The following is a 19760-nucleotide window of genomic DNA, read 5'->3' as shown; positions in this document are numbered from 1 at the left end:
TTTACCGCACGCTTAAGTGTTGGGAGTCCTCGTGCTTTAGCTCTCTGGTTTTTGCTGCGTTTTCGTGCTTTTTCAGGACTTTCCCGCCTCGCCGCCTGGCTGGAGAAGGGCACAGCAGGTGAGAAGGCGAAGAAAAAGTCTGAGCAGGCTTCTAAGTCCTGTGAGGGCGCCCCTGGGACGGGGGCCCAACAGAAGGCCAAGCACCGCGAGTCCGCGGGCACCGGGAGCGCCGAAAGGTCAGGGTCTTCGGCTGCCAGGCAGGGCGCGACTTCCCCGGCACGTTCAACCACGAGCCAGCGCTCTGGTTCGGGGAAGAGGAAGTCCGAGAACCCGGGTAAGCTGCTGGAGCGGGCCCCGGTCGATCTCGAAGGGGGAGCGAGGCGCTGACCCTCCCCCCAAGGCGAAGGCCCAGGACGCACCTAAGGTGGTGAGGGCTTTGATCCATCCGGCAAAGGCCTCTATTGAAGTGGTCGCTGCGACCCTGGCGAAGCCGGCTGAGACTACGCCAGTGGAAACGGCCTCTGGGCCCAGAGTATCCCTGCCACCGCGGAGGGAATCCTCTTTCCAGCCCATCTTTAAGACCCCCGTGAAGTCCCCAGCGGAAAAAGAGGGGGGGGGGAGCGGTGGTCATTACAGACTCGGAATTAGCCTCTGAGGAGGAGCTGGTGTAAACCGAGAAGTGCCTCAACGAGAGGTTCATAGGCCTCAACGAGAGGTTCAAGTAGGTTCGATCCCAGGGGACGGACCCCGCTGACGTGATCGAAGATGGCGATGAAGAGAGCCCAGTGGAGCGGCCATCCCGTCCGTCGCAGCCATTACCTGAGCCCCAGGATAGCTCGGCGGCCATTTTGTTGGCGATCCAGTCCTTATGTACCAAGATAAGGACGAGATTACCACGGACCCCGACGGAGGATCCAGAACCAGGCCCGTCGGGAAACCCTCCAAACAAGCGGAGGAGAATCCACCACTCTCCGCCCTTCGTGCCCGCGAGGCCTGTGGACCCCTCAACCCCCTCGCCGGACTCTAGAGAGGATACAGCGATGGATACAGCGACGGGGACGGACGACGACGGCAGCGATGACCCTCGGGCTTCTCCAGCCGACATCAAGGCGCAGAAATTCAGGATGGTCACCCTCCGGCACGTGCTGGGACAGCTGGAGGAGGGCGAAATACTATCGTTGTTGGACCTGGAGGATGCTTACTTCCACGTCCCCATTCTAAAAGGGCACAGGAAGTTTCTCAGGTTTGTGGTTCAGGGAAGCCACTACCAATTCAGAGCCCTACCGTTTGGATTAAAGTCGGCACCCAGGGTATTCACCAAGTACCTTGCACCAGTGGCGGCGCGGCTGTGCCTGCAGGGGATCCACGTCTACCCCTACCTGGACAACTGGCTAATCCGGACAAGGGCAAGGGAACTCGCCGTCGAACACACAGCGAGGACCGTCCGGCTGCTCACGGAACTGGGGTTCACCATCAACTACCCCAAATCCCACCTGGTTCCATCGCAAGTAGCACTGTTTCTGGGAGCGAAGCTCGATACGGTGGGGCAATTGGCCTCCCCGTCAGAGGAGAGGACCAAGACCATCCTGGGCAAGGTGCGGCACCTACTAGCCATGGACGTGGCCAGGGTGAGGTCCATCAAGTCCCTCCTCCGGATGATGTCCTCGTGCATCTATCTTGTACCCCTTTGCAGACTTTGGATGCGTCCGCTACAGGAGTTTCTCGACGCCCGCTGGTTTCAGGCGACGGGTTGCTTCGAGGACAGGATCCCTCACGACGAGGAGTTCCGTCGGCCGATCCTATGGTGGGATACCAGGGCTCACCTCAGTACAGGCAGGGACTTTCAAACCCCGGCGTTTCAGGAGACGGTGACGACGGACGCCCCTCTGGAGGGTTGGGAGGCCCACACTGGAGATCTCCACGCAAGAGGCCTTTGGCTCCCGGAGGAGAGGTCTCTCAATATCAACATTCTGGAGCTCCGAGCAGTGTTCTGGGCGCTCAAGTCGTTCCTTCCGTCCCTCAAGGACAAAGTGGTGAGGATCTTCACAGACAACACCACCACAATGTTCTACATACGGAAGCAGGGGGGAACCAGATCCCCAGCCCTATCCAAGGAGGCCCAGGATCTGTGGCACTGGGCCGTCGCCCAAGGGATGTTTCTGGTTCCCTTCCACTTGGCAGGAATAAAAAACGCCATCGCCAACTCACTCAGCAGGGAGCTGCGCTCGTGCCATGAGTGGGAACTACGTCAGGACCAGGTGGATCGGCTCTTTCGACGATGGGGCAAACCCCGGATCGACCTTTTCGCGACGGCGACGAACTCCAAGTGCCAGAGGTTCGCCAGCAGGTTCCCGCAGCCGAGGAGCATGGGGTCATGCTTTCTCGTTCCCCTAGGACGTCCTGTTTCTATACGCGTTCCCTCCGTTGCCGTTGCTGCTCCACCTCATCAACCAGCTCAAGAAGTCCAGGTGCAGAATGATCCTCGTCGCACCAGCGTGGCCGAGGCAGATCTGGTTCCGGGACCTTCTGGACTTGTCAACGTCCCCACCAGTCAAGCTGCTGGCAGACGCAAATCTTCTCTCCAGAGAAGGGGGCGCCATTCTCCATCCCGACCCACAGTCGCTGAACTTGCAGGCCTGGATCCTGCAGCACTAGAGTTTGGAGGGTACGATATCCCGGCTGACTGCAGAGAGGTTCTTGCAAATGCCAGGGCGTCCTTAAGTGTTACGGTCATAAGTGGAAGAGGTTCTCTGTCTGGTGCCGTGCACAGAAGATTAACCCTCTGCGGATTGCGGCCCCTCAAGTACTGCCGTACCTACTGTCGCTGGCCAAAGCTGGACTGGCTCACGCCTCCATCAAAATACATCTGGCTGCCATCTCCCGATATACCAGGACTACGGGACGGACGTCCTTGTGGTCTCATCGCCTTGTGAAGGAATTTATGAAAGGACTATTCCGATCGTTCCCGTCGGTGAAGGCTCCTGCCCCGGCGTGGGAGCTTAATGTGGTGCCGACCAGGCTCATGGGGGGGCCCCATTCGAGCCTATGCATTCGGCGCCTTTGAAGTTTCCGTCATGGAAGACGGCGTTCCTCGTGGCCATCACCTCTGCACGACGAGTGGGAGAGATCCAGGCCCTATCTTGCAAGCCTCCATACTTGGCTTTTCATGACACAAGGGTGGTGCTGAGGACGCACCCCTCCTTCATGCCCAAGGTGCCATCGGACTTCCACCTCAACAAGCCCTTGGTGTTACCAGTTTTCTTCCTGTCGCCTTCGACGCCGGCCGAGAGGACTTTGCACTCGCTGGATGTAGCTAGAGTGCTGAAGTTCTACGTGGACCGCACAAAGAGCTTTCGGAAGACTTTGGGTCTGTGAATCAAGGGAAGGCTCTCTCGAAGACTTCCATTTCCAGATGGCGCTCCGGCTGCATCATGCACTGTCACCGGTTGGCAAACTGACTGCTGCCCGGCCGTCCGAGAGCCCATTCGACCAGAGCGATCGCTGCTACTACGGCGTTCCTGTCTGGTGTGCCCCTGCTGGACATCTGTAGGGCTGCTACGTAGAGGTCTACGCACACCTTCACAAGATTCTACTGCGTCGATCGGGACTCCAGGGAGGAGTCCAGGGTCGGCCAAGCAGTGCTGCGCAACCTGTTCGCCTAAGGTGAGCCTGGTGAGGAGGTAAGAATTGCTTAATGTTGAGTTTTGGATGTAATGCTTAATGTTGAGCCTTTGCCACCTCCCGTGGTTGTGCATGTGTATACTGCTATGTATTCATTTATTCATGAGCATGTGAATCCATGCCAGACCCCATGCTGGAGAAGGAACAAGTTACTTACCTGTAACTGTTGTTCTCCAGCATGGGTCTGGCATGGATTCACATGCAAACCCTCCTACCTACCCCTCTGCGACTCTTCACTTGGTCATACTGCCACTTTGCGTGCTACCAAATCTGAGGATGGCTGCCAGAGGCGGGGCTTAGGGAGAGGGCAGTCATTGGCTGGGGGCAGTATGACCCAGAGATCAGTGATTGGTTACTACTAAGAAAGACAGATCAGAAACAAAACTGATACTGATTTTTTCTTTACCGAGGATTCCCGGCCTGACGGGGAATATTCATGAGCATGTGAATCCATGCCAGACCCATGCTGGAGAACAGTTACAGGTAAGTAACTTGTTCCTTTTACTTTCATTAGTTTCTCCTAAACCAACACTTTAGGATGGTTACATTGGTCATGGTGGCAACTTCACCAATGCATGCTTTCTAAGATTTTTCAAGCCTGTTTGAAACAGACTATTGTTTTCCAACATCAGTGTGACATGTAACATTTTTGCTTCAAGAATGGGAGGAATCATTTCTGTAAGATGCATTTCTCCTCAGTTGTCGGGACTTCCTGTTTGGCCTACCTCCATGACCACTTGTCTCAAAGCTAATTCATAAGTTGAAGAGAAAGCGGGGGATTTCTTATAACCCTGGGCTTCTGTTCTGGCATAAATTAATTGTGGTTTGTTCATCTCCCAGAACTTGTGAAACATGGTTGCTGTACACACGCTCTTCAAGAGGTCTTTTGCCTAGCAGAGTATTAATATTTTCCTTCATACATTTTTTTTTCAACCGTTCCCTTAGAATTGGGTCAGATAGCTGAATGTTCTTACGATGGTAGAACCATCCTTTCACCAAGCTAGTTTAAATGAACCGCTAGCTTATGTTTTATAACTGGGCCCTCCGGGAAAATCACCTGCCCGTTTTCGTGCATTGTCATTTCATTGCCCTTTTCTCTCTCATAGCTGGCCCAGTCTTTCTACACTGTGACACATGAAGGATCTGGATCGACTGAGGTCGGACCAGGGAAACATCTTAAAGGTTTTATGAACAAACTTTTGCAAGCCATGGCCAAAATATCAAATGTGTAGGGTGCCAATCCGATTTACGATGGTCAGGTTGGTTATCCTCCTGGGCGGGGTACTGCTTTGGGACAACTTAACAAAAGAAAGTATCTCTCGGAGAAGTAAAGCGTTCAACAAACTGTTCTCCCGGTTATCTGCAAGTTCAGAGCGGAGACTTTCCTGGTAAATGAACACAATAGCTAGTGCGTTAAGGAGTTCCTGCACCCTATTTCCCATAGCTTATCTTATTGATTTTCAGTATGGATCTTAAGGGGATCACATGTGAACAGTTGTATTCTAATGTGCTTAGCTATACCCCGACTCAAATGTTTTACAAAAGCATGTCGCAAACCGAAACGTTTCAAAACGGCAGCCAGTTTATATTTGATTTAGAATATGAAATTCACCGCCTACACATTTTGTTGAACAATTTAAACATCAAACACTTTATATTCAATCATCTGTGAGGTACAGTTATTTGCCCTAAACATCAAACAATGTGTATGCAATAGTCTGTGCTATGAATTTCTTCGCCCAACATGTGTTTCTTACTATGCAGAGTAGAGTCCCTCTGCCTCACGTACTTCTGGGGCTACAAAACAAATTAATTCGATTACATATATTTTAAAATACTTGGAAATGATAATTGCCGGGTTGCCCGACTTTTATAAAGATATTGTACTCAATCTTCTTACTTTTATAGGTTGAAAACGTCTGATTCAAACGCCGTTTTGGGTAGAAAACGTATTGACCAGATTCAATTTGTTGCCTGTAACAAATGTTAACTTTATTCAGTATTTAAACACATATGTTCGTATTGATTCTAATTAACAAAAACTCCATTTATCGATTAGTCCGTGTATGGTTTTCCAGCTCCCCTCATGAATCAAGGTAGTCACCCCAAGGCTTCTAATTTATATGCTGTACGTCTATCAAGGTATGAAAGTCTATGAAAACCAATAAAAGAAAACACTTTTTGTATATACAGCAGACGAATTACCAAATTATCTCTGCAAAATCTTTCCATCATATATACTTTTTGTTTTTCCTTACCTCGCAATACAATGTACATCTGCGGTTGAGTGCCATTTTGGATGCATGTTAAATAATTCACTATAATCTAAGGAAAGAAAGGACTAACATCTAACTAATGGTGCGCCATCTTTTGGAATATAAATGTCTCGCTGTAGTTACAGTATTGTCACCAGGAACGTGCATATTGATGTGATTTTAAATTCAAACTCTTTTGGTCATCAATAGCGCTGTATACTTTGTATGTATATATATATATATATATATATATATATATATATATATATATATATATATATATATATATATATATATATATATAGCTCTTTTGATCACAAAAGAGGATTCTTTTTGAATAGCTAAGAAATCCGATTTTACAGGAAGCAGGGAGTTCCTTACAATGTGAGTTTGAGGGACATTCTGACCAGGTTGTGGAGGAGTATATGGAACAGTAAGCAGGGCCAAAACATAATTGGACATGCATAGATTAAGGACAACCAGTGCATGTAGGTGGCACAGCCAACTGTGCTCAGGATGTGACCATGATGGGGGAAGTTCTAGAGTAGAGGCAGAGGAAGTGAGGGACAGAGGTAGGTTAGAGACGAGGGAAAATGTTAGCTAGCAGGCAAATGAGGGATACTTGAAGAGTAACTCGGAGGCGAGGAGGTAGGCTTTTAGTTTGGTTTTGAACAAATGGGTGTGGACTGCTTCTCGGATCTCTGAGGGAAGAGAATTCCATGCAAGTAGAGCAAGAAAAGAGAAGGGGAGGAAGTGAGAGAAATCACGGAGTAGTCGAGGAGGCAGAGCAGATATTACGAGAAGGCTTGTAGAGTTGGATATAGGAGGATAACTGTGAATAGATTTGTGAACCAGGAGAAGAAATTTAAGTTGGGACCGGTTTTGCATTGTCGACCATCCAGCCTGGTGACTGTACGAGGAAGTAGGTGTGAAGTGAGGGAGCTCAGAGTCCTGGTAGCGAAGTTAATGATCTCGTCGAGTGGACGAAAGCAAAGTTGGGGAGACCAAAGAAGATGCTGGCAAGTAGTCCAGTTTAGGGAAGACAAGTGTGGTTAAGGGGTGCTTGGTGGTCGTGAAAAGGAGGTTCCCTGATTTTTCCTAATATTCAGGAGGTTGAGGTGAGCTGTTCCAGTTTTGGAGATGAAAGTAGAGAAGATGTGAGATGGGTCATAGATGATCCCAAGGTTTCTAGCTGAAGAAGAGTAGAGAACAGTGTCAGTTGTGAACTGGATAGGCAGAGGAAGAGATGAGAGCGAGAAAGAAAGCTTTTGGCAAGGAAAAAGAGCACTCCTGTTTTGGTAGAGTTTAACATCGGAGAGTGTGATGCCATCCAATATTTAATGGCAGAGAGACAGTTGGAAACTTTGAGAGAACAGAGGAGAGTTGAGGAGAAGATGATTGGATTGTCGTTCGTAAAGAGTTGGTATGAGAACCCAAAAGTGGAGATCTGTGCCCCAACGCTGGGGTGTCGACTGTAAAGCGGAGTGGGCCCAAGACAGAGCCTTGTGGACCAGCAACAGATGGAGGAGGGAAGGGCGTAATTGCGACTTCCAAGAAGGGAGCATTCAACAGTGCCAAAGGCAGCAGGCGGCTCAAGGAGAATTAGGATTGAGGACGATTTGAGTACTTGGCATAGGCGATGAAGTTGGACACATTCACGAGAGCAGTTTCTGTGGAGTGACAGGTGCAGAAACCTGCTTGTAGGGGGTCTCGATGGTTGTGGAAGTCCTAAGAAATTTCTAAGACAATTGAACACAACCCTTTTTGAGCACTTTAGAGCAGTGTGTAAGGAAAGACATAGGGTGAAAGTTAGCCGCTAGGGTCAGCCCCATCTGTATTATTGTGACTAAAGAGGGAGATGGAGGCGAATGATGATGGTAGAGCGGGAAGAGTGTAAAATGGAGGAGGGAAAATGAGGAAGGTCAGGAGAGAGTCTCTAAGTTTCTAAATTTGTGCAGCAAAGTATTCACCTAGGCCATTCGCTGTGAGAGTGGAGTTGATAGTCATAGACTTGGGAGAAGTGGGCTTAGGGTGCCCTGTAGCTGGTGAGGATGGTTTGAGTGAGTCGGGTCGAATTCCCTTTTCGCTCGGTCAAGAGTGGACTTGGGTGTGTTCAGGGCAGAGAGATGGAGTTGAGGGTACACCTCAGTTTGTGCAGCAGCCGATGCATGTCTGTGTTTAGTGAGCGTACGAATGGGGATGACCCATGGTTGATGGTGCAGAGACTTGGGGGGGGGGGGGGGGGGGGGGTGGAGACTTTGGGGGTGGAAAAAGGCTTACATTTCATTTTAGTAATGGGTGAAGCAAGTGGTGAGGAAAGGTCAGAGCATGGAAAGGAGATGGTGGAAACAATTGACTGATCAGCTATGGATGGTGTGACAGTAGTATTAGTGGCTGAAAGAGATGTGGCAATGAATAAGCGATACAAAGAGTTACCCCCTGTGTGGGTAGGTAGGTTAGGGATCTAGAGTGGAGAGCATGGCCACTAAGAAAAGACTGAAGTTAAGAGAAGTGGTTGGAGAGTGAAGGTTAAAGTCACATAAGAGAATGAGGTGATATTTAGTGGAAAGAGAATCAAGGAGTTTCCTAGGATCGTCAAAGAATGGTCTAGTGGGACGAGCAGGGCGATAGATGGAGCTGATGTGAACCAAGTGAGGCAGATGAATATTAGAGATGGTGAATTCAGAAGTGGCAGGAGAGGATGTGGCATTGGCGATTTGTGAGGCATAGAGGCGGGAAGAGAGTTGGTGTCCGACAAGACTACCTCTGCCTGTCAGTCGAGGAGAGTGAATGAAGGACAGTTTGGAGTCGTGTAGGACAGCCAGTGTGGCAGTGTCGGATGGAGAAATCCAGGTTTCAGTGATATCAAGGTCGTCTAGGGGAGGAGAGCTGGAGTGAAAGTAGTCGGTGATGAACAAAGTTTTGTTGCATACAGACTGAGCATTCCAGAGTACAATGTTCAGTTGAAGAGGTAAGGAAAAGTAGAGAAGTTGAGTCTCGGAGGAAGAGAGGCAATGTGGATAGGTGTGAGAGGAGGTATGGTTTGCTTGTTGGCTTTGTTTGTTGGGAGGAGGTGAGGTATAAGAGAGATGAATAAGTGTAGAGTTGTGGGTTTTATAATGGCGATGGGAAAGGAGGAAGTTGTAGCGTGATTGGAAAACACGTAGGAAGAGGGGAGTTGGAGAAGCAGGAGTGAATGCACTATAGGGGAAGTAGCACAGTGTGGAGAGAGATTACAGTAATTCGGAAAGCAAAGGCTTATAGGCAAAGAGGCTGGTCAACAGCTGATCCACGCCCTTCAGTGTTTTGCCCTTAGCTGGGATGCCCCTAGGGAGTTCAGAAGTGATGACACAAGCTCTTGTCATCTGGTCAATGGTTCTGTGATATGGCCCATATTTAGTTGGATGCAATGATATGATTCAGCACTCTGGTGCCATTTTAAATAACTATTGTGTATTTCCCTAATAATCAAGGTTGACAAAGGATTAACTGGACTAATAGTTTTGCCATCTTTTGACGTATATGTGGCTCTCTAGTTGCAAAATTATCACCAAGAATTTGCATATTATGATTAATTGAAAGTCTCTTGCCTGGCAGAAACATTATGTACTTAAGCGACAACACAATATTGTATTACATATTTTAATACAAGTAAATGAATGGCTAGGTCCCAGGCAGTAACGGATCGAATTATAAATCATACCTTTCTCTTCAGTCATTAATTGCCTAAAAATACATTTCATTGTTTGTCCTTATTTAATCCAACTTTCGTTGTGTTGAAATGAAAAATAAATGTAGCCTTTTCTCTCTGCAGCATATTCTCCCGATGTCTTCCTCTTTCATGTGGAAGTAGCCTATTCATCCCAAAATACCTCAAATCCATATAGCTGTGTCCCATGTCTTCAGATTTCCAATGCACCCCTCGTGGAAACCGTTCATCTTTCATTCTTATCGTTCGGAAATGTTCTATGATACTTTCTCTTAATTTCCTAATAGTGCTTCCTATATATAATCTGTGACATTTACGCACAGTAGCATATACAGCAAACATGCTGTTTGCTTAAGGGGTTCCCACACTCTGGGTCCCACAGTTCTTTGTGTCCCTCTAATCTCCTTGATTCTCGTCTATGGCTTGAAGTGGTTACCAAAGTTTTCATTTTAGCAGTACAGTTTCTCATCTTCGAGTCTCTTCAGTGTTGGATGGAGAGCAATAGCCTCTGGCTGAGTGAGAGCTAGAGCCAGGGGGTTGAGCTCCTTGCTGGGCTGCATAGTTGGCCAAGAGTGCTAATGCTTCCCTCTGGTAGGATCACACAGGATCACACAGTCGGCTCTCCTCTTGTTATGATCTTCCTCCTCGATATTGCACCTTGTGCACGTTCTTCCTCCTCCTCTAGAACCTACCTGGGGGAAACAGTGGTCATCGGGGGTCTCCTACTGTGTGTCTCCTGCCACCGCCTCAAGACAAGCCCCTTCTGCCTCTTTCACTTTAGGAACTCCTTCAAGATGTTTTAGCACCTTGTCCTCGCTTCAACAACCTTCTAACCTTTTTACCACCCCCCTGCTGAATTCCTTCACCAGCCTCCTGATGACTTTCTCCACCAACCATCTTTACCAACCCCCACCATAAGATGTCACAACCTAATTTCTTAAGTTCCTCCTTCCTACCCCAGCCTTCAGCCTCTTGTCTCTTGCTCTGCCCAGGCTAAATGGGCTTTTCTCTAGTCTGCAGCTTCAACTCCTTCACCAGCCCCAAATGCACTCTCCGTAGTTATTCCCTATCCTTTTCTCACACACCGTGCCTTTTTATAGGGCCTCGATCCTGCCTTCAAGCCTCTCTGGTGTAATAGGATTCTGGTGTGACAGCTGGATGGGGCTGGGTGTTTGTGCCCCACCCGTGTCCTTGTTGATGGTTTACAGGCCTGGTGTGGGACCTGGAATTGACTTATAACTCACCTCGCGATCCATCTTCCTTTATACATCCTCTCTCTGGAGTAAGGGAACTCATGTTTGCAGGCTTGTTATGGGGAACTTGGGATTCATAGTTTTCTTGGTCTCTGTTGCCAACTGGACTGCAACTTCTAAAACAATGTCCATCTCAGAGTTCTAACTCCCTCTTCATGTTGCCGATATAGGAACTGGCTGATGGGTCCGACACTTGTTTCACTTTTAGGTCTAAGGTGGGACTTGGGGCTGCCTAGCCTTTCCTCTTGGGTGGCCCTCTCTTGTTGTCCTATTTTGCCTAAGGGAGTCTATTCACGGCCAATCTGTCCTCAACTGAATGACAGCGGTGGGCTTGTGTCAGGAATGACTTACTAACACGTAGATTTTCTGGCCTAGCTCAGGTCCCCCTTTTTCTCTCTGTAAAGTTAGGAGCTATTTCTACCCACACACGAGGGGACTTGCACATGCAGGAAATCCCAGCTCTGGGATTGCCGTAACAGATTCCTCTATGTATGGTTGTTCTAGGACTAGCCATAACCCTATGCACATGGCATGGTGGGAGTATTGATGGGATCCTCGCCATATCACCTCTGGGCCCAGCATTGAGGCGGAACTTGTCTGCTTTGCTCGTCCCGTCGTCCAAATGTCAAAACTAACTAGATTCAATTCTCATTTTTACAAAGTTATGTGGCAAACCTTTTTGGCTATGCACCTGAAATTCTCAATGAATGCTGCCACATTTGCAATTCTGGGTACTTTGAATTCTTATGTATGAAGAAGGCTGTCCTACAGTGACAGCCAGAGAAATGGGCGCAAACTTTACAATGGTTGCATATAGTTATAATCAAACCGGTCATTCTCCTATCCACCTGTTGCCCTTTTTCTCGCCCCTTCCCTTTCTTTCAATTGTTGCAAATCCAGACCATTCAAAGTTGCATTTCTGGAATTTTGCTGTCAAATCCTGCTTATGTCGGCCTACGAATGTTCTCAGAGATCTGACAATTGCATGCATCGCCTCTAAATTGGACGCGATATGGAACCTCTCTGAAATCTATCATTTGAAATGTTCCCAGAAGGCCTGGCCTCGGTACTAAAGTATCCCAGTCCCCCTTCTTCGAAGTTCAGTTTTCACAGTTAGTCCCAGAGTCCTATTCCTCAAGATGACCTACACTATCCTGCTTCCTAATTGTGTTTCTGTAGATGGAGAGAGACCAAGCTGAGATCTAGTAGCGGAGGGGTGTCTAGAGACCAGCCTGCAGATGCATCGGGACTTCCAATCATGCTGTGCAAAAAGTGCTTCACCCTCCTACATCGAAGTGGGACATTCAGCAAGTGTTGAAGGGGTTAAGAAAACTGTAGGGAAACTGTAAGCCTAACCATATACAACTCTCACTGGGGGGAGAAACTGAAGTGCACGATGTTCCGTAAAACAACCTAGATCTGATGTGCAGACTTTCCTGCAGACTCGTTGGTAAACATTTTAACTCCAACAGAAGGATTAAAAGTTGACCCAGCTGGGATTTCAAACATACTTACAAGCTCCTCGGGCCACAAAGTTTGGTATCTGGCATGGATTCACATGGTCATTAATATTCCCTGTCGTCGGGCTGGGAATCATCAGCAAAAGAAAAGTTTCACTTTCAAACTGCGTTTCTCCTCTAAACCAATCTCAGTCCTCTGGGTCATACTGCCCCCATCCAATATCCGCCCTCTCCCTAAGCTACACCCTTGGTGGCCATCTTCACATTTTTAGTGCACACTTCAGTGTGGGAGTCCTCAAGTTGCTCTCTGAGCAAAGTTTGTGTTTTTTTGATTTCTTTGACCAAAATAGTTAGAATTTTGACTGATTTTTGGTTAATTGCCTTCGATGAAGGACCGAGGCCGGCAGCGGGCATCCGCTACTGGCAAAGATCTTCATCCACCGTCGGATTGTCATCGACGAAGAAGGCTCGGCCTTGGGCCTACTTCGCGCCTTTCAGCCATGACTGAAGAAGGAAAGTTTAAGCCCTTTTGCGCAAAGTCTGGATTAAGAAACGTCTTTGTGAAAGATCGGCATCAGAAATGCTGATATTGCCTGCATCCGGACCACGATGAGGTATGCGAGGTGTGCTGTGGTTTCTCAGAGAAAACCAAATGGGACCGCTACAGACTAGACTGTCAGTGTGGCTCAAGTCGAGCAAGGCCCCTGACTCAGCTGCAGGGCAGGGCCAAGCCTCATCTAGGACCGGTCGGTCTGAGGGGCGAACTCGCTTTGGGAGGAGGTAGAGATCCTTTGAGGATGCCCCGCTCGCAGGTGTCCAAGAGACGGCCAAGCTCCGGACCAGGAGGGGAAAAGCTGGATGCATTGGGCAAGTGGATAATTTATACAGCAGGCTCTACTATCAAGGCAGCCAACGCCCTAGCCATTTTGTCCCGATATGCCCAGTAACTAATGTTGGGTCCTATTCTGGACTTCCTGCTCGAAGATGAGGTTGAGGCACTAGAACTCTTTCAGGAAGGGTATGTGGCCTCAGATCACTCCATCTGGGTGGCAGTGGACATCGTGGACACAGGCTTCTGCCAGATATGGAACAGGGTGTCCCTGCGTCATCAAGGTTGGTTGAAGACGATAAACCTCGGCCTAGGCGTTCAGACGAAGGTGCTGAATATGCCGTTGGACGTGGAGAACCTCTTTGGAAAGGCAGTCGACAAGTCTTTGCAGGCTATAAAGATAGACACGATGATGGCACGCTCCCTGCAGCAGCGATGGCCGTCGTCCTTTCGCTCTTTCAGAGGAAAACCAGCAAGATCTTCCAAGGGTTATAATACACCGCACTGGCCACCTTCATGCTCCTCCACTCAAGAAGCGTACAGGGGTTGCTCTCAAGGCAGTGGAGGACAGTGACAGTGCTACCCACAGGGCAGAGCTCTGACCCCAACAGGCCTGAACCGGCCGTGACCTTGGGCCACCACTTCTGCACGCCGGTGGGAGGAGGGGGACAGCTGGTGAAGTTTGTCGGCACGTGGGAACAGATCACCATGGACAGATGGGTGCTGGACTTTCTCGGATAGGAGCACACCTTGGAATTCCCACGCAGGTGTCCTTGTATTCCGCCGATTCAGCGACAAGAACAACACGGACCCCAGCTTCTGCAAGAGGTGCAGGCCATGTTACAGAAGGGGTCAATTGAACCCATCCCCCAGTGTCTCCGGGGCTCTGGAGTATACTACAGATACTTTCTGGTTCTAAAGAAAACAGAGAAGTGCAGGCCGATCCTAGATCTTCGTCTCAACAAGTACTTGAAGTCCCAAAAGTTCCGGATGGTCACGATGCAACATGTGCTCGGCCAGCTGGAGCAAGGGGATTTTCTGGCGTCGTTGGATCTGGAGGAATCCTACTTCCACATCCCCATTCACAAGAAACACTGCAAGTTCCTACGATTCGTAGTTCAAGGTCAGCATAACAGTTCAAGGCTCTGCCTTTCAGCCTGAAATAGGTGGCACATCTTCATCTACAAGGTATCCATGTATACCCCTACCTGGACGACTGGCTGGTGCGTTCCCGCTCGCACGCTCTGGCAGGCGAAAAGTTGAGGTTCTCCATAAACTATCCAAAGTCTTGCTTGACGCCATCTCGGGACATGCTATTTCTAGGTGTCCGACAACACACTGATGTGGTTGGCGTCGCCCTCGGAGGAGAGGGTGAGAGCCATACAAGGCAAAGTACAGTGCTTGCCTGTTCAGACGGTTTGGCCCATCAAGTCACTGCTGGCATGATGTCCTTCTACATCAGCCTAGTTTGCCTGTGCAGACTTAACACGAGACAGTCTCTAAGAGTTCCTGTATGCGAGGTGGATGCAGGTGTTGGGGAACTTTGTGGACAAGATCTCGCTCAGTGAGGAGTTCCGTCGGCGATGCAGCAGTGGAGCGTATGGCCACATCTCATCCAGGGAGCTCTGTTTCAGGTTAGCTCTTACCAGCAGACTGTCGCCACAGACGTCTCCCTAGAGGGATGGGGAGCCCACGCCGGACAGTTGCACGCCAGAGGCCTCTGGTAACCGGAAGAAGGACCTACACATCAACGTCCTGCAACTTTGAGCTGTATTCTGGGCCCTCAAGCATTTTCTCCCATAGTTGAAGGCCAAGTTGGTGAGGTTCATGAGACCCCACCACCACCATGTTCTACATCTGGAAACAAGGGGGGGGGGACGCTCACCAGCCCTATCCAAGGAGGCCCAGGACCTGTGGCGCTGCACTGTTCGTCAAGTTTCACCTAGCGGGCGTCAAGAACACCATTGTGGATTCTCTCAGCAGAGAACTCCGTTCTTGCCATGAGTGCGAACTTCGTAAAGACCAGGTGGATGTTCTGTTCAGCAAATGGGGCCAGTCCCAGATCGATCTCCGCGACTGTGGCGAACACCAAGTGCCAGAGGTTCACCAGCAGGTTCCTACAGCCCAAGAGCATGGGCAACGCATTCCTGTACACGTTTCCTCAGTCTCCTCTCCTCCTATGTGTGATCAACACACTCCGTGCCACTGCAGGATAATACTCGTCGCCCCAGCGTGACTGAGACAAAACTGGTATCCAGTCCTGCTGGGTCTGTCAGTGGCCCTGTCCATCAGACTATCACTATTCCCAGAACCTCTTGCCAGAGAGGGGGGAAAGATTCTACATCACGACCCGTCTCTGCAACCCTAAAGTTTGGGGAGGGTTATGCTCTACCCGACGAATGTAAGGACATCCTGGTAAGGGCCTCGTCTACGTTGAAGTGCTACGGGCATAAATGGAAACGCTTCTCTGTGTGGTGCAGGACTCAGAAGATTACTCTGCTGCGGGTCACAGCCCCTCAACTGCTGCCATAATTGCTATCCTTGGCCAAAACGGGACTGGCTCATGCCACGATCAAGGTGCATCTTGCTGCCATATCCAGGTACACCAGGGGACCGTCACTGTGCTCTCACTGACTTTTCAGAACTTTTCTTCCGGTAAAGGTCCTCCACCAGCGTGGGAGCTAAATGTGGTGCTAACTAAGCTCATGGGAGCCTATGCATCAGGTCCTGCTCAAGTTTCTCTCATCGAAGACCGCTTTCCACATGGCCTCGTCCAGGAGGGTTGGGGATATTCAAGCCCGGTCTTGCAAGCCCCCTTACTTGTCTTCCCGCCCTTCGGGGGTAGTACTGCATAGACACCACACCTTAATGCCAAAGAAGACTTCGTAATTAGATATCAACAAGCCTTTGGTGTTACCCGTCTTCTTCCCGAATCAGTTCGGAAAGGGCCTTGCATTCACTGGACGTTGCTTGTGTCTTGAAGTTCTACGTGGCACGTACCGAAAAGTTTTAGAAGGCTTCTCAGTTGTTCGTCATCTTGGAGCTGTAAATCAAGGAACAGCCTTATTGAAGGCTTCTATCTCCAGATGGCTCTCCGGCTGCATCTTACACTGTCATCGACTGGCGAGCACGCTGCTGCCAGGCCGGCAGATAGCCCACTCCACCAGAGCCATCAGAGCAACAACAGCCTTTCTCTCTGCTGTGCCCCTGCTCGACATCTGCAGGGCTGCTACGTGGAGGTCCACGCACACCTTCACAAGGTTCTACTGCGTCAACAGGGATTCGAGGGAGTCCGAGTCTGCCCAGCGGTGCTATGCAACCTGTTTTTTTGAGGAGAGTCTGTTCCAGAGGTGGTATTGTTTCTGTTGGGCCTTGCCACTTCCTGTGGTTGTGTATATGTACTGCTGTAGAATCGTTATTCATGAGCATGTGAATCCATGCCAGACCCCATGCAGGGAAAAAGGTTACCTGTAACTATTGTTCTCCAGCATGGGTCTGGCATGGCTTCACATGCAAACCCTCCTGCAGTCCCCTCTGTGGCTCTTCTTGGTTCATACTGCCACTTTAGATGCTTACCAAATCTGAAGATGGCCACCAGGGCTGGAGCGTAGGGAGAGGGCTGTCATTGGATTGGGGCAGTATGACCCAGTGTACAATGATTGGCTTGGAGGAGAAATACAGTTTTAAGTCAAAGTGAAACTGTTCTTTTACTGAGGATTCCGAGCCTGACGACTGGGAATATTCATGAGTATGTGAATCCATGCCAGACCCATGCTGGAGAACAACAGTACCCTGTATATATTTCAAACCTCTGGCTTCAGGTAAAGGCTGAGAAGCCGTCTTTCTGACTTGCTCCATTAACACCAATGGAAGAGGGTTCTGTATTGAGGGTCGCCTTGATCCACTCGGGAGGAAAAGCAAACCGTTCCTCCAGAGCACAGAATCCAAGGCTTTGCATAGTAAAACGGCATTGGTCTAAGACTTGATGTGCAATCTGTGCACCACTGTAGAAATGAAGAGCTGCCAGAGTGTGTGTCTTGATATCCGGGGCCTATTCTGGATCCCTGGGATTCATCAACTTGTTGGGTAAGAGGTGTTCTGGCCTAAGGAGAATGCCAAGAAAAGTGACCCACGCTTACTTGATACTAGAGACATTGTCTTGATTGTTAGGTCCCCAGTGAATTCAAGGTTGGATTATGTCAACATCCTTTATGCTGGTCTTTTCTTTAGGTCATTTGGGAAACTTGAGAGCGGTCAGAATGGAGTGGCTTGTTTGCTTTGGGGCCTGCGACAGAGACCATGTATTGGATGCTACCAGAAATCTGCACTGGGCAAGTGGCACAAATGATGTTCAATTAAAAAAAGCCTGCCTTGCATTTTAAATGTGCCATTGCTGCTGATTCCACTTATCTGGCTTTTAAACCTTCACACAGTGCCTTCTTAAACCTTTAATCACTAGGCAGCTGCTCCTCCATATCCCCCTTGAAAGGTGGTCGCCACCTTCTGGTGCAAGCATCCAAAATAGTGAGTACACCTTCTCTGGATATTTGAAATGTTGCTCCTGCATGTTAAGATGCCTCTGTTTTGCTAGCCAGTCTTTGTACAGCGCCCAGAGAGCCCTCTGGATATTGGTGATCTGTTTAAAGTCTTCAATCGATGGGTATGAAAAAGTAGTTCAAATCAAGAGAGACACCATTTTCCTTTCACTCAAAGGTCTTTTGGGCTCCCAAAACCGACCTATTTAACTGAGGACACCCCTTTTGTCCCTTGCAAATCTCAGTGATCAGTTCAGAATCTAGAAACCCAGGCAGAGGTACCACATGAGTCACAGTGTTGGGTGGGTGTTGATAAACGGGGACCTTCTAGGGGAGGGCCTACCTGAGCAACTAGCTGGGGAGCAGAGTGGAAAGGGTCTTTGCAAAGGCAGGTGGTAATCGGTCTTTGGTCTGACATTTCTACACGATTGACATACTGATCTGGCAGCAGCAGAGGAAAAAGGGTAGCTCTGGCATGTCTGTGTCCCCTCAACCCCCCGCTGAAATGTCAAATTGGGCAGGTAATGGCAACACAAGTCAAAATAGGACTAACACCGAACATGGACACAGAAAAAAGTGAACGAAAAACAATGGAAGAAAAATGAATACAGGAAAAAAGAAAGGAGTGGAAAGAAGAGAAAAAGAAACAAGTGTCACATATCCAAGAAAAATGGTGAAGGGTTGAAGTGCAAATGAAAGCGGGAGAATTAATGAATGAATTAATGAATGAATGAAGAGCCAAATAATGAAACGGAAAGATAGGGGGCGAGAATGCTGCAGAATGTAAGAGCTCATACAGCAAGGGGACCATGACGGAACTGGCACTAGGCAATGGGAGAAGGATGAAGTGAAGAAAAATGCAGATCTAGAAAAAGATGGTTGACAAATGAGATACAAAGTAAAGATAAACAGGAAGGAAACTCGAGGAAGAAATGGTGAGAGTCACAATAGTGGTGAAAATAAATAAGCTAAGGGGTAGAAATATGTAGAGTTTGTAATCTGTAAGCGAGTTGTACAGGCATGTGTGGCACATTTAAAGTTTGCAATGGGCACCAGCTGGGCTGGCTATTGACGGCCAATCAATAGAGCTGCCTTATTTTAAGCTCAGTTTCTGTCAATTCCGAACATGTTGGGGCATCAAGAAGTAAAGACCTGGAAGGGGCTGGGTCACATCTTGGGCTAGGCTTCTGGATTATGAATTAAAAGGCTGTTGTAAGAGTGCAGGAGGAGGAGACTTACACAGAGGTGTCATGATTGTTGGCATTAACCTTTATTAGTAATGAAAATAAAGAGAAAACTGACTTTCCCTAACTCTAAGAGGGGTTCCGCTACCTCAACTGAAAGGGCTAATAGATTTGTCAAGATTTTAGTGTAAATCATTAGTCCACCATCCTGTGTCAAAAACCTACATCTGTCCCTCACAATAACTAAAGAGGTAGTGGATCTTCTTTGTCCAGAAGAATGGCTCCCTTCTTCTAGACAGCGGATCACAGTTCCAGTTATCTTTACCTGAAGGAAGGACTCCCTTCCCAAAGTCTCAATCCCTTTTCCAAGGCACAAAACAAAGCTCCAGGTTATAATGCCAAAAAGCGGCAATGTTTTCAATTTAAACTTAAAAAGGTAAAGTTCCAGATCAAACATCAGCATTCCTTATTGACCACAGTTTCTTCTCTATTGGGTTCCTGGAGAATGCCTCCCTTCTCCAGGCGTCTGGCTTTCAGTATTTTTCCACACACAGCCAGGGGAAATTACCCTTCCCCATGATTCTCTTTACTTGGCTTTACGATTTCAAAAAGCATTGGGAATGACTCTCTTCCCCTGGCCCTACTTGGCTTTGTTCTCACACTCTTTTGGCTTTTACTTTCACAGTACCAGGTGGAATGACTCCTTTCTCCTGGCTTTCCTTGGCTTTGCTCTCAGTTCACAACACCAGAAGGAATTACTCCCTTGACCTGGCCTTTCTTAGCTTTAGTTTTACAGTTCGCAATACCAGGGGAGGCGGGAGGGGGGCGATGCGATGTCTTCCCCTGGCCTTTCT

The 19760-nt window shown here is 48.7% G+C and overlaps 1 protein-coding gene across 3 annotated transcripts in view; it reads left to right on the top strand.

Annotated features, from left to right (window-relative positions):
- Nucleotides 1-19760, top strand: part of ABHD17A (abhydrolase domain containing 17A, depalmitoylase) — a 200922-nt gene that overhangs the window by 170536 nt on the left and 10626 nt on the right. The window contains exons 4-5 of one of the 3 annotated variants that reach the window (XM_069649495.1): nt 17418-17522; nt 17651-17753. The exons of 1 other annotated variant lie outside the window; for it this stretch is intronic. In XM_069649495.1, the coding sequence (XP_069505596.1) occupies nt 17418-17522; nt 17651-17738 (193 nt within the window). In that variant the 3' untranslated portion in view covers nt 17739-17753. Of the gene's footprint in view, nt 1-17417; nt 17551-17650; nt 17754-19760 lie in introns of those variants that run through there. One more of the 3 variants, XM_069649496.1, reaches the window with a different exon arrangement.

This window comes from Ambystoma mexicanum, chromosome 1p (genome assembly GCF_040938575.1).
Source record: "Ambystoma mexicanum isolate Mex_15411 chromosome 1p, UKY_AmexF1_1, whole genome shotgun sequence".
Classification (NCBI taxonomy): domain Eukaryota; kingdom Metazoa; phylum Chordata; class Amphibia; order Caudata; family Ambystomatidae; genus Ambystoma; species Ambystoma mexicanum.
This window is presented reverse-complemented; position numbering and strand designations above follow the sequence as displayed.